The sequence below is a fragment of the Hippocampus guttulatus genome, chromosome 2 (genome assembly GCF_054856545.1).
Source record: "Hippocampus guttulatus isolate MCC_2025c chromosome 2, RoL_Hgut_1.0, whole genome shotgun sequence".
In the NCBI taxonomy this organism is placed as follows: domain Eukaryota; kingdom Metazoa; phylum Chordata; class Actinopteri; order Syngnathiformes; family Syngnathidae; genus Hippocampus; species Hippocampus guttulatus.
Window position 1 is genome coordinate 16124563 of NC_141262.1, and position 14487 is coordinate 16139049.

At 44.6% G+C, this 14487-nt stretch overlaps 1 protein-coding gene across 1 annotated transcript in view; it reads left to right on the forward strand.

The window, feature by feature from the left end:
* The first annotated feature begins 732 nt into the window (after positions 1 to 732).
* efnb1 (ephrin-B1) overlaps positions 733 to 14487 on the forward strand; it is a 66227-nt gene continuing 52472 nt past the window's right edge. Inside the window, exon 1 of the mRNA XM_086139159.1 lies at positions 733 to 1617. Within this exon, the coding sequence (XP_085995285.1) occupies positions 1502 to 1617 (116 nt within the window). The 5' untranslated portion in view covers positions 733 to 1501. The remainder of the gene's footprint in view (positions 1618 to 14487) is intronic.

Below are 14487 nucleotides of genomic sequence, written 5' to 3' on the forward strand. Positions count from 1 at the left end.
GTCTTCCAAACTAAACACACACACAGCACTCTCACAAAGGGGGCACAGACATGGACATGATCAATTATGTGTCAAGCATTTCTTCCTGAGTGAATGAATGGCCTGCAGTGACTATAGCCTACCGGCCCTCTATTGTCTTTAAACACTGGAGGATAAGTTCTCATGCAGTTCATTATCCCGAAAGGGGACAACTCGAAAGAGATCCAAAGAGGCCATTAATCACCATTCCCTTCAAAGAGGAGAAAGACAGGACCAGAATAACTGCCACTGTAATCCTATACAGTCATTTCGAAACATTTGAAACACTCCAAGTGATACAGATTTAGACGTTTTGTTTACATAGAAATGATAGTCAGTCAGTTAGATTTATATCTGCGTCAACACTGGAGATATGTTTATAGGCGAGTGTTAAAGGGCGATTCCGGCAAGTTTGAATTTATAGGGGCAAGTGTTTTAAAGTCCACCGGGGCATGCTGTCATCCAATTTGCTGAGGGTTCGCTATGACGAATAGTCAAATCAAAGTCCATTTGAATTTGGGTGGAGGAACTGGTGATGGCGGCGTGGGTATGGGGGTGTGGAGCTGAGCCCAATAAACACTGGTTTGCCCTCCCCCGCCACAAATGCCAACGCTTCCTACTTGGGACGGAGCGATGCGATTGGCTGACTCGTGGGCGATGGGCGGTCCCTCAAGCCCAGTTTGCTTCAGCTCTGGTTACAGTCGGGCTGGAGCCGACGGACGGAGAGAGGTCGATTTGGACGCGGCGAAACAAATGCACCGGCATGCAAGGAAGCGGCTGGATTGTGAATCACGGAGGGAGCTGACTGCACCTTGCTGTTTTGTTTTGTCTACCCGCACAGGCGCATGAACAAGTGTTTTTTGTTGTTTGCTTTTTTTGGGCCAACGAGCGTGTCCGAGTCGGAGCATATACCCGGCGGGAACGCACGCGGAGCAGCCCCTGGAGACCGGAGGGATATTTACAATAGAAACTCACTTCATTCCCCATAAGAATAGCGGGGATTGAAAAGGCACCCTGGAATGTCTCAGAGCTTTTGGAACCCCCAACCGGACTTGTGACTGATGGATGGATGTGGAGGCAGCGACAGGTACCAGTAGACAGACAGAGAGCGAAATTTGACAAAGCTGTCCGACTGTGCGCCTCCATTCTTTAAAAGCTGACATTTCTTATAGTTCGGTTCAGTTGACCAGAAGGTCGCCGCCGCCTGTGCGTCATCCACAGGCCTTCCAGGACACTTGTCATCCACCGAAAGCGAGGGGGGTTCAGTCAAGGACGCTGGGCCCGGACTAGATCTCACGAAGTTGGCCACAAGGACATGAATGTGATAGCGAGCTCACATGCTCCCGACTGACCGACGCTTATCTTCCCACCAGCCCACACTCTCATAAAGACTGTACGACTCGGTGCTGCCGTTCAGGGCTTGCTGTCCCAGCCGCCTCGGCTCCCACTGTGTGTGCGTGTGTGTGCGTGTACATTTATCAGCATGGCAGTCCTGGCTTGTTGGAAGTATTACCTTTGGATCTTTATCTTGACGTGCAGAACGGTGCTACTTTCAGCCAAAACACTGGAGACGATCATTTGGAGCTCACAAAATCCCAAGTAAGTTTCTTGTTTTGTTTATATCTTTTTTTTTTTTTTTTACTCTTTGGGTACGTGCGTAATCGAGGCAGCATTACAAAACTTGCCAGGCTGCAGTCTTACTTTAAATGTTCTGTGAAATGTGGCGATTATTCACAGCTAAACTAAAATATCCTTGGTCGTTGTCGTTGCTTTATTTGTGTGTGTGATTAACTTCAACCACCACCTACACGCTAACGCACTCTAAACAATACTTCACTAAAGGCGCCGTGATAAATGGTTCATTATAACAAATTGTAACACGCACCTTTATACGGCACATTAACGAGGACATTTTGGCTCTAATCAAGACTATGTGGGAGCTCTAAGAATTTTCCACTCATTTGCTCCCATTTCTCCTAATTATCGCAATCAATAGGATCTAGATTATAAATCTTGTTCCAAACGTACAAGTCGAAAGGTGTGGTCCAGTCAAATGAAATCAAGTTTGGTCCAGGTGTTCAGAACACTGGCTCCTGGGAGGGCAGCTTTGCACCCTTCCAACATTAACCCACAGAAATGTGTGAAGCCGTGGTTTCAGATAACAGGGGAATACGTGTTTGGGAGCTGAATTGCACTTGGATCCAGGTTGACGTTCTGTTCACCAAATCAGGGAAATCAGGGGTTAGGTTCTCAGATGGAAGCTGCTGGGAAAAAGATCCTATTATTCTCATCAAAACACAGCAGTGAGAGCCAAGACCGCTTATAATAAAATACATTCTGGTAGCAATTATCACCCACTCAGACTCAACTCCTGTGTTTGCGTGGTGTAGAATCTCACACGCCTTGTGGGAAAATTTAGTAAAAAGAAACAAAAAAACAAAAATAGTCTCTGTGTGCATGACGCTAGAGAGCTGACCTTCAGCAGCAAGTGAGGCCAAAACTGATTTATCCCTTAAATGTCACATGTCATAGGAGCTTGCTGTGCAGCCAGTGGCTAGCAATATTAGTTGTGTTCATTGGTGTATTTATATTTGGACAGAATGTATACAGAATGTGTGTGAGGTCAGACTCGGACCCGAAAGGCCGACCTGTCAGCTTTGATTTTCCCATGCCTTCAGAAGCAATAATCGTCGTCAGATACTGACGTTTAACTCATTAAAACCCCCTCAGCGGGTTCTAGACAAATACAAAACAATGTGACATTTATTACATTTATTGATTTATTGTTGATGTCACCTAAAGGGAAAGTTGCCACGCCGCTTTAGGGAGTCGAATATTATTCCTCCATCTGTTTCTTCACTCTTCTCCGCGTCAATTCCCCACACTGACCGAATATTTCATAAAGTTCACAGTGGAACAATAAGACGCTCGCTCGGCAAAGTGTTCTCCCCCCAATCTAATTATCCTGCTGCTGTGTGCTTAGGAAACAATAGACAATTATCTTGCCGTTTGCAGGCTCGGCAATAACAACAGACAAACCTGTTTTTCTCCTGAAACATATCCGTCAGCAGCGCTGTTTGACGGCCAATAAAAAAAAGGAAGACATGTACAGCAATCAGCATTGTTTTATTTTATTTTTTTGACTCAGGGCCTATATCGCTGCGCTGTGATAACACAGTAGTGAACGGTACAGTACACTATCAGGTGACTTATCTCGATTTATGATGCCTTACTTTCTGTTCCCCGTTTGGGGAGAAATGCTGTCTCGGCTAATAAATTAACGCAGCCCTCTGGTTGCACACTGTACCACATATACACACCAAATATAACAATACCAGCACCTCCCCGCAGGCCATGAGTTATGAGCCTAAGTATAGGAAAGCAGAAGGGCCGGCCCTGTTATTTTTATTTAGGTGTGTGTCGGCCTTTATGTTTGCGTCGCTGCTGGTGCTCCATTAGTCAGAGATTTTAATGTGTTAGAACTCTGGCGCCTGTCTTATCAATAACTGCGAGTCTACTTAATTGATTTCTTTCCAGAGTGTTTGAACAGCAAAGATACTTCATGACAAAAGTGCATTGTGGGAAAGAGTCAAACAAACTTTTACTTCAGGGTAGACGGTAATCCATTAACAGGTCATTAAAAATTCTGTTGATTCTATGGAATTGTTTGTGAATTAATCCCATCTTGAAGCAACCGAGTCAAAATGAAGTGCACCGTTTGGCCTAAACCAGCAGGGGTGCTGTTGAGACACTGCCAACTAGAATGTTGTCAAAAGAAGAGCAGCCCGACGTCGGCCATGAAAAGTTGAGCCAAATGCACCCTCTGGCACGACTCCTGTGGGCAACAGGATTTTTCCTCAATTCAACGCTGGCATTGAAACAGAAGTTCATAACATTCCGGCCAAATTCCTTCTACCCCATTAAAAACAAAAAATTGCATTGAAAAAACCAATTGATGGTTTCTTGATAATTTATTTCACTGACAGTTAATGGGTGACATACATTTACAAGGACAGGCTGTGCAGAAGGAGGTTGGATCTTTCACCATTTACGCTGAAAAAAAAAAAAGCAAAAACAAAACTAACATTTGATCAGAGCAAATCGGATTAGCTCTCATTTAGCTGAGTGGGATTACTCCAGAAAATGTCACTTTGTTATGACTGATCACGTCCTGTTGGTATGGCTGAAATCCATACAGCAATACACACACACACACACACACACACACACACACACACACACACACACACACACACACACACACACACACACACACACACACAGCACATCCAGGAATGTTGCAGCAATGCCAATTTAATGCTAATCTGACAAGGTTGCTCCGAATGGCTCCCGCACGTCCTCCAGTCCAACCCTCCCTAGCTAATATTTACCTCATGACCCACAGTCATGGCGGCCTGTTTGCTGCAGCTCAGGAGGCAAACAGTAACGATGGGAGAGGCTGGGAAACATTCTTGCGCACCTCTGAAATAATAAAGCAAGACGACGGCTGCAGGCTGGCCATCAGTCTGGTGTACTGATGTTGAACTCGCATTTTGCTGAGGCTTGGAAACACTTTTTTTTGGCCTCTGACTTGCATTTGAAGGCCACAAAATAAAAAAAGCAATTTTTGTGTCTGAGAAAGGTCAACACGAGCTTCTCTTTGCTACGACTCTCTTCTTTTGTTATGTTGGTCTGTGTCAATTGACCTTAGCTGGCTGACTCATTTTAACAGTCGACTGCTTTGGTTTCACGTGTTTAATGCTTCACTAAATTTCATGACTAATGTAGATTTGATGAGCACTCATCTTTAACATTTATTAAAGGAGAAAAGAGCATTTTGATAGCAGTAGTTGCAAGTGGAAAGTAAAAAGGGCTGATCAATTTGCTTTCTTTTCAGATAAGAATTCTATTTAAAGTTCAAGGTTTTCTTCTGTAATTAGCTTGATACGATAAAAGGGAAAATGCGTTTCCAATGAGCAATTAGTATTAAAGAACCTCTGTCTTATCTTTTCTTTCTGTTTTTTTTTTCATCAACAACTTTGATAAGCACAGCAAACTGTTTCAAGTTGTTGACGTGCGCTAATAAATATTCAAAACGCGGCTCTGTGCTGGCATTCAAAATACAATTTCAGAAGGAGGTTTAAAAAAAAAAAAAAACTTGCTTGCAAAACCCGAAACTGCCACAACCTGTTGAACAAGAAGCAGAAACCGTGCAAGCCCAGCAACAGGATTTGGTTCGTTGCATGGAGCGCTCGCTCCTCTCCGCTGCTGGCTGCTGTGTGGGTCACTGCTGAGAGGGTCAGAGGCCTGCTTGCCCCCTTTATCCCTGCGATATGCACCTCCGTGCCCCCTTCACTCTTTCGACTCTGATTGTGTTTCCCTCTGATAGAGATCTTATTACACGCAGAGAGGACTTCGAGCCTGAGCCCCATTCCAAAAGCTGGAAGAGAAGAAATACTTTTGTCAAGCAACTGGCGCACACTGCTGTAAAGGCACCCTGTGTCTCAGTACGACGACAGCTGCATTAGCTTTCATGTGCGTGCACTTCTGTGTCGACGTGTCTGTTGTTTCAGGGCCGCGTAACGACACACACACGCACACACACACACACACCTGGGCCCAGAAAAGGAGTAGCAGCTCCTTGGGATATTTTTGGGGAAAATGTTTTCTTTTCCCTCATGGTTTCAATCCAGATGGAGTCACTTTATCCGCTGGCGGTTTGGCTGCTGCATCACTGAAAACTGATCATACTGATTTTCTCTGCTATTGATGAATCATTTCTGTTTATTCAAGCAGTTGCACATTCCCGACTCAGCCCAGCTCAGCTCAGCTCTGTTCTTTTGAAACCAGTTGCATTTGCAACTCATTTAAGTTTCTTTTTCTCTCTCTCTTTCTCTCTCTCTGGTCTGTGCATGCTCCATGTGTTCCTGGCCGGCCGATGTGACGTGAGCTACAGTTGGTTTTCTTTGAAGACATATTATAGGACTGATTTCACAACTGGAACAACAGCTGAATGTAATAAATGAATCGGAAAGACAGGCCTCTGCTGGCATGATTCATCACATAATAATTACTTGATGGACGGAACATTAATTGAAATGATCAGGGGCCAAGACTGAAGTCATTCATGAGTTTGATACTTTATTTTTTTTCCTCAAACAGAAAGAAATGCTTCTACGATTGGTTACTAAGCAGACTGGGTTGCAGTGTTTGTTCTTTATCTTATTCGCCGTTCATCTGGTGCCTGCAGGCTGCAAAAAATCCGGTTTATACGAATTGAGTCATGAGAAAGATGAGACTGTCACCATCTAAAAAAAAACCATTGGACGGGAGACAAAATAACAGTGACAGTTACAACTGGAACTAGTATTAGTACGAAATGGTGTGTTTCCCTATTTTAGAGAAATCTTCTTTTAGCACATGTATTTTTAATTTTGACATCAAATAATGAAAACCAAAATGAAAATACAACCTAAATGAAAAAAATAGTTCTAGTTGTTTATTGCAAAATAAATAAAATTATGTTCATTATTATTGAGATTGGTCACATTAGTGTTTTTTTTTTGGGTGGTTACATTTAAATCAACAGATGTTTTAAACATTAGGAATGCCTTTCTAACACCCAAAACAGAATGACAATTTAGAGTCCTCCAAATGACCATTATAAAAACGCTCAAGTGCTGACACTGGAGCACTTCTTGGTTGACTGTTGAATTTGGCACATAAAACTTCACCTCCACTCTTTACAATCCAGCACATTATTGAGAAGGTATAATTACCATAAAAAAAACTGCCAATTTGATTTTACTGCACTGTGAGGGCCACTTGGAATGAGTCAAGTCCGTACAATTTCTGCTACTGTGCAAGTTCACACTCTTGCTCAAAAACATGAAGGTAGCATGTGAAAGGGGCAAGTGTAAGCTTATGGCAAGCAGCAAGCGAGTGCTTGAGAATGTCACCGTGCTATTGTTCTTTGTTCAGCCACGGTGGAACATTAAGGAAGTGTGAGGAGTGTGCCAGTGCGCCCCTGTGAAAGTGTTGAGGAAGAGTGTGGAGTGGCTCAACAGAGCCTGCCTTACAGGCTGTTAGCAAGCGGCCTTCATTAGACAGAAGCCTGGCTGCCAGCAAGTGGGAGGAAGTTCCCATCAGCTTCGGCCGTGCCAAGCGCCGGCACAGCCGCGGGAAAATCTTCCTTGAACATTTCAGACACTACGTGTCTCCTCGTCTGCGCCGGGGCTGTATTAATTGAAAATGTTGTTCTGCAGAGTAACAGGAAATAGGGAGAAAGTTGAATGCGCAAAGTCGGTCTTTGTTTGCCATTTTAGGTCTTTTACATAAGAGCAGATGAATATGAAAGGGATTAAGCAGCAGAGGAAAGGAAGCTAAAATAGAGCGTCGCAACACAGCCCTGGGCTCAACCACACATCCTTTCAGACCAGCGTACAGCTCCCAGATTACTTCCATGTGTCAGCGCGAGGTGGAAGGCGAGGGAATAAAGAAGCAGGGGGACACGGGGAGAGAAGTTGAGCGATTGAAAAGAGAGTAGCTTTGGATTGCCGCAGATCAGCGCTGGTGTTGGACAGTGGAACGGATCTGTGTGACAGCCATCTCTAAAACCATTACCCTCGCGGCTCCCGCTGAAGAACTCGTAACCTCCTCATTCGCACTGACTTCACCCACTGTGCAGCCGAGGCAGACCTCATCAGAAGCCGGCCCAAACTGCTGGGCAGGGCAGCCGGCAACCTTCACAACCAGCCGCACTGCACGTCCTTTAAGACGTCATGACTTGTCATTGGCATGCAGGCAGGGACAGATGTATTTTCCCTCTGGTTTGTTGCACCGCAAAGACTTTTGTGGGGATGCTGGCATTCACTGTGCTTGGACTTGGGGGGGAAGGGGAACTACAGCGTGCAGCAAGGAAGTGTTGGAAGGACAATTTCTTTTCCAAAATGTTAACTTGCTTGGCTCTTCTCAGAAAAGTAGCGCCGTCATGGGAAAGTGCTTTTCTAACCTTTGGGAACATTATCGTTATTTTTCACGTTTAGGCAGCGGATGTTGAAATGGACGCTACATGCTCAGGCTTTTAAGGTAGAGTTCCCCCAGACACGCAGCAAAATATACAATAGTGAAAAAGTTCTAATAAAAAAAATATATACCGTATTGGCCCGAATATAAGACGGTGTTTTTTGCATTGAAATAAGACTGAAAAAGTGGGGGTCGTCTTATATTCGGGGTCTTGACATTATACCCATTCACGACGCTAGATGGCGCCAGATATCATTGAAGTGAATGCTGAACTTGACTCCCCAGGCCAACGCGAACCCCTGTCACGAAGAAGAAAAATAAAAAATAGCGGTAAGAAAGAAAAGAGAAGAAAATAATAGAAGAGATAGAAAATGGAGAAACGTAGCGACAATCTGGAGAAAAGTGGGTCAAAGATCGGCCAGGTTAACCGGCAGCTGAGGAGAAGTTATGATGTAATTTACATTTAAAAAATCAGAAGCCATTCATTTACAAATGTGATTGCACTTTAGTTTACATATTTAAATGTTCAGAGTTTTGAATGAGGAAAAATGCTTTTTCTCTCAAAAATATTGTTATATATATTGTTATAATCATTTGTTTCAGATGGACTGTAATTATTTTCTGTATAAAAATTAATTTGGTGTTCAAACAGTCTTTTTTCAAACTTGAGTCTTGAAAAAGAGGGGGTCGTCTTATAATCAGGGCCGTCTTATATTCGGGCCAATACGGTAATAGCCTGTTATGCTGGTAAGTCATTCAAATAGTTACACAAAGTAGAGAAGAAATTATATCAAACGTTTATCTAACAATTTTATGAACAAAACTACCACACGAGTACAATTAAGATATTGCTGCAATAAAAAAAAAATTGAAACACAGATACACGCACCAAAAGCATCGTAACAAGTTTTATTCTGAATACAAAAACTAAATATGAATATATAGATATTCATATGTAAATATCAATATTGAAACTGTAAACAGCACCAACCAAAATGAATTTCCATGCATGTAAGACCACAGAAAATGTACTTAAAATGAGCACAGTGATGTACTGTGATTTCTGGACTATAAAATGCAAGTGATGTAAAGCCCATGAAAATGATATTGGGATAAACAAAGAGGTCATTAAAAACTTTTATTTCCCTTAAACAACAATTTCCCTTCAAATACAAATTCATAACTAAACCCCGTCACGCTAAGCGCTGCACGTTTCAAAGCGTGGGGAAAAAAGTAGCGTCTCACAGTGCGTAAAATACAGTATTTAACTAAAGCCTGCTTCACATAAGACGTTTGTTTGTTTTTTTTAGCCCAATTCCTCCCTTTTTAACCAAGGTCAGCAAAGGCACAATTATCGGGTGGCAGTAAAGATAATCCCGATGATTATCTTGTGGTGTGAGCGTGTTTATTTTTTTTCTCTCTCACCGATCTGTTATGAAAACAGGTGTGGCTGACATTGGTAAATATTTTGGTAAATGTTTGTGATTAAAAAAAAAAGAAGACAAATCAGAGTGCGTGTTCATGTCTGTGTGCGCGGTCAACACTGATGATGGCCAAGGCACAGACTCTGTGATTGTGGTGTGAAATGGAATGCCAATCAGGAAGTGACTTGAAGCTTGTTGCCAGACTTCAGAAAAAGTCGTTCAACTGGTTGATTATTTATATAAGAACCCCCCCCCCCCCCCAAAAAAAGAGAAATGACACAGAGATGTGCACGCATTGCTGTTGTCATTACAAATAAGCAGAGCCAGCTGAGCTTATTTCTACTTCTTCTACTACTACTACTCCACTCCTCTTTCTTTCTTTCGGCACACTGGATGCCCCGTGGCACCATGCTGACTGCCACAGATCAGTTCAGATTTTAAGGATGCATCTCTTGATTCGACAGCGCCGTTTGGTGAGCTGGTGGTTCGAATGTCTACTTCACAGTCAGGAGTTCCATGTTTGAATCGCTTTTGGAACATCTCTGACTAGAGTTAGCATGTTCCTTCCGTGCTTGTGTGGGTTTTCTCCAAACATACCCCAAATTTCCCATATTTGTGATTGTGAATACAAATTGTTTATATTTGCATCTCCGTTTGTGACCTGTGATTGAGTGGCAACCAGTACCGAACCCTGCCGGCTCAAATTGCCCGCGTTAAGTCAAGTTAAGTAAAGGTAAATGCGTGCACCCAGTCCATGCAGTGTAAGCTGCAGTCTGGTTTCTGCAAACTACAGCCACACTCATGAATATGTGGCTAAATGTATCACAACGTTGACCATGAGCATCTTTGTAAAGACGGAATATTCAACGCAGCTGTTGTATTGGTTGTCATGTGCAAGTGGTCAACATGTTTCGCAACACAGCATCAAGTAATCTTGAAGGAACTTTTCTCAGGACTTGTGCACTGTTGAAAAGAAAGAGAAAGTAATTACGACCAAAGGACTTTGACTTCAGATGTGACTGTAAGTACTAGGAGACTGAATGAATCATGGCCGCGCCGAACGAGCTCTGAACATCTCATAAATGATCATCACGGAGCTCTTTGTTCACTGTTATGAGTACACTAATGGAGCGACAGTGTAATTGAATGGAGTGGTAAGATAATAGAATGATCGAATGATAAAGTAATGGAATAGCTTGGGAGACGAGCCCGTTTTTCCCGAGGGAGCCCCCGGTAAAGTGTGTCAGCATGGCAGATGGGTGGTCGGTGATCGTTCCCCTCTCCCAACACGCACAACTATGTTAATTATAAAGCATCATAATCCATCTATGACATATTGTGGCAGGACATGGAGACTATTAGTGAGTGCATGGAAATGGCACAGCGAATAATCCTCAGGATTTAGCCACCATTAGGCTCCCTGGCCCCCCAGCAAAAAAAAAAAAACAGTCATTCCTCCAGTAATTTAGTTGGTGCCCTCTCTTTCGCTACCACATCTCCCCACCCCCTCCCTCGAAACTCCCCCCGCTACAAATGTTTCCCAAATTTCTAGATGATTTGATATTTGTCCTTTTCCTTCACCATGCCCCACTGGCAACAGCCCCAAAAGCCTTTGAGTTAGAGTGTTCGTGTGTGTTGTGTTGTGTTATGCGAGTGTATGTATGCATGCGTCCGTTAACCCTTGCTGCCAAGTCTCGGCTCATCCTTTTCTAAGCAAATTCCCAGCATGAAGCCGCTCCCCCTTGTGTTAGTGAGGGTCTGGAAGAAAAAGCCGACGGCACTCCTGCCGCTCCCAGGCCCGGGCCCGGCCCCTCTTCCCGCGTGGGCCGGTCCTGGGATTTGCTGCGCGGCGGGGCCCCGTGTGGCAGCTGTGACTGACGCTTCAATCGGCGCTCCCCGGGACACCGCAGCGCAAGGCCGCATTCCCTTTCACTCCTCGGAAACGGCAGAGAAAGACAATTACACACGTATTCAGCAATCTCCTCTTCTCAGTCTCCCCACGAGCACGCAATCTGTGATGTGTGCCCATTAAGCGGATCTTTGAGAAACATCTCTCCAGTTTGTGACGTTTTGTAAATAAGAACTTGCAAATGAGTTTAGCTGTCCAGGCTGCCTGTCTGCAATTTCATTAAAGTTGTTCTTGTTTACTTTATTCCCTGAATTATTCCTTCCCTAAGTAAACAGTCTAATTCAGCGATTTCAGTTGAACGTCCCGGGATATTTAGAAAATGTCAGTAATGGAAAAACACTTGAGCCTTAAAGTGGAGTTAATGCTATCATGTATGGATTGTCAGCAAATTGAGTTTGTCTTTGGCCTGTTGGAGCAGGGACTCGCTAGCCAGCAGGATTTGAGTCTCTTAATTGAATTATTTTGATTGCTGACTTGATTGATGGAGTCAGATGGGGAACGTTTTCCGTGAGTTTTGTCCCACTAATTCGTCTTCCAATACAGCCAAACCAGACAGATACAATAGGAACCTGCTATCAATCACGCCGACAACCCGGAGCGTTTTGTTGAGAGAGAAATTGGCCCTTCCATGAGGTCTGAGTTCCACAAGCCTTCCAGACGACGTAAAACCAACAATGACATCAGACAGCTGAGCACTCTAAAGTCTAATCTTCACATAATGCCATGCTAAACCCCACAGAGACCTACGGCGGGGAAAATGGTTCTTTTTTCTTTTTTACTTATTTTATTTAAATGTCCTTGTGCTGTGCTTCCTCTCGTGGCCTTTAGCACTGTGTGTGTGAGTTTGTGGGTGTGCGTCTGAGGGAGTGTGTGTGTGTCCTCGCATGTTGAGAGGCGCGACGAAGAATTCAAGAGTGAATGGAGATGTCACTGTCAGACACTGGCCTCCTCATGAATCCCCTCCAGAATGACCAGATTGGCAGCTGTGTGTGTGGAGAGAGAGAGAGGATGTCGGAGGTCTGATGACCCCTCCCCCCCATACCAACCTGCAAACCCCCCACCCCCGCCCCTCCCGCGCCAAGTTCTTACGGCGGTGATTGCTGCGCAGTGGGGCACATGTCTATATTTCATCCTAGTCATATGAGGGGAGGCTGCTTCATCTCTTGCACATGTGCTTCCCATTAGATGCGTGTTTATTCTCCCCCATGATGTGCGCGGCATATAGAAGCCCCTCATCGCTCCTATATTGGAAATAGCAGGGAAGGTCCGCTGAAGCAAACACAATATCTTCAATCTTTGCACCCACCAGAGGATTTACATCCCGAGTTGCTGCCTGGACTTGCATCATAATGCACACTTTGATATCAAGTAGGTTTGCCATTATGCGGTGCTCCCCCTGCAGTCTCATCTTCTGATTGCACTGAATACGTTGACTACTTTTAACTGTTCCGCTCATCGGTCTCCCACTGTGGAACATGACAGGCCGCACCGCCACATCACTCCTCTGCTCTCCGAGATGAAAGCGTTTCTTTCCAGATGGTCCCTTCATGCAGGCTGTGCCTGGCTCATGTTGCTGATTTTTCTACCTCCCGTTGCTGCTTTTTCTCGTTCATTTATCTACGCCCGATTGTTGCACCTCATGCACGTCAAGACTTTTGTGTGTGCGTGAAGATTTATTTTATTTTTTTCCAAAATCTTCAACTATGTATGTATTGTGGAAGAACCCCGGCACTCCCGGGAGAGTCTCACATCGTGCCGCTGTCCTGCTCCGGAATAGAGTTGCGTGATTCTTGGAGACGGCTCACATGTGGCCAACCGAATCGAGCTGACCGGTGCGCCCTTCGCGCAACGAAATGGCAGCAGGAAGGGAAATGATTTCTCTTCTGTTGGAGGGGCTGCGGCAGTCGCTTCAAAGCGGCACATCTGGCTCAGGCTTGAAGCGGCCTTCCCTCTGCATTAGACTTGCGTCCCGTGATGAGCCTTTGAAGGGAGCGAGCGTTCCTGGCGGCGAGATTGTGCGGTACGGGTGTCGGGGTTCGACCTCTTTGCGATTTTACCCTCGGCTCCGCTGAGAGTAAACGTGCCGACCCGAAAGCTGCAATGTGACAGCGCAACAGCTGCCGTGTCATATTTGGATGTACATGCCTGCTTGTACCGTAGCGGAAGGTGGCGCGGAGGCAAGCGCTTGCTCAGGACTCAGCTGTGGTTGGCGTGCGGAGATTAACATTTGAGTGCGCGCTACAGATGGTGGTAATAACGATCAGATAGCCCTTGTAATGGAGACGGCCCAGTTTGTAATGGCTTCCTAAAACAACACATGGAGCGTCTTTACGAGGCCACAATCCTCCCGACTATCGTAGCCCGAACGAGTGGTGCGAATGTGAATAGCTTCATGTCAAACCGGCTATTTATTAACACACGCACACATTTCAATTTAAAACCGACAGGCTGCATCTTGCTTGTTGAGTGTTATCAGACTACAGCAGTCAAGCCACCCGCCCCCTTTTGCATTCACTGTTAATGAGCCTAATGATGTGTGTCTGTGAGATTGCATCAGTCAATATGGCGTTCAATAAGGCCTCTCCAAACCCTCTGACAACTTCTGTATGTCTGTTGGGATAAGATCTCCAATCCGAGGGAGACAAGAAAGATCAACTATAATTTGTCTGGCATTAGGTAGGACATGTGTAACTGTCTTTGACTATCGCGAGTTGAGAGTAAACAGAAAATAGATCTGTCACTCAAATTCTGTGATAAGAGGCTCCTTTTAAGACACACGAGGCAGCTGTGTAAAATAAATCAAAACAGTGTCCTAGTTAGAAGCCATCTTGGCTATCTCTCATGCAGATTTGGCTCTCGGTGTCATGTAGTTTGTGGTATTCATTTCCAATTGGGCTTTTGTTCTCAATCATGTCACGAAGGTTGCTTGAAAGTGCTCTGAACGGTTTGTCACGTGAGGAGCGGAGTTCGGATCCAGAAGCAGTCATGACACGAAGTTGAAAATTAAAAGCCTTTTAATACGAAAATACAAAGTAACCGCAGAGAGCAGGGCTGGAGGGTGAATACACAGAAGAGAGCTCACACACTGGAAGAAAGCTCGACGTACATGTC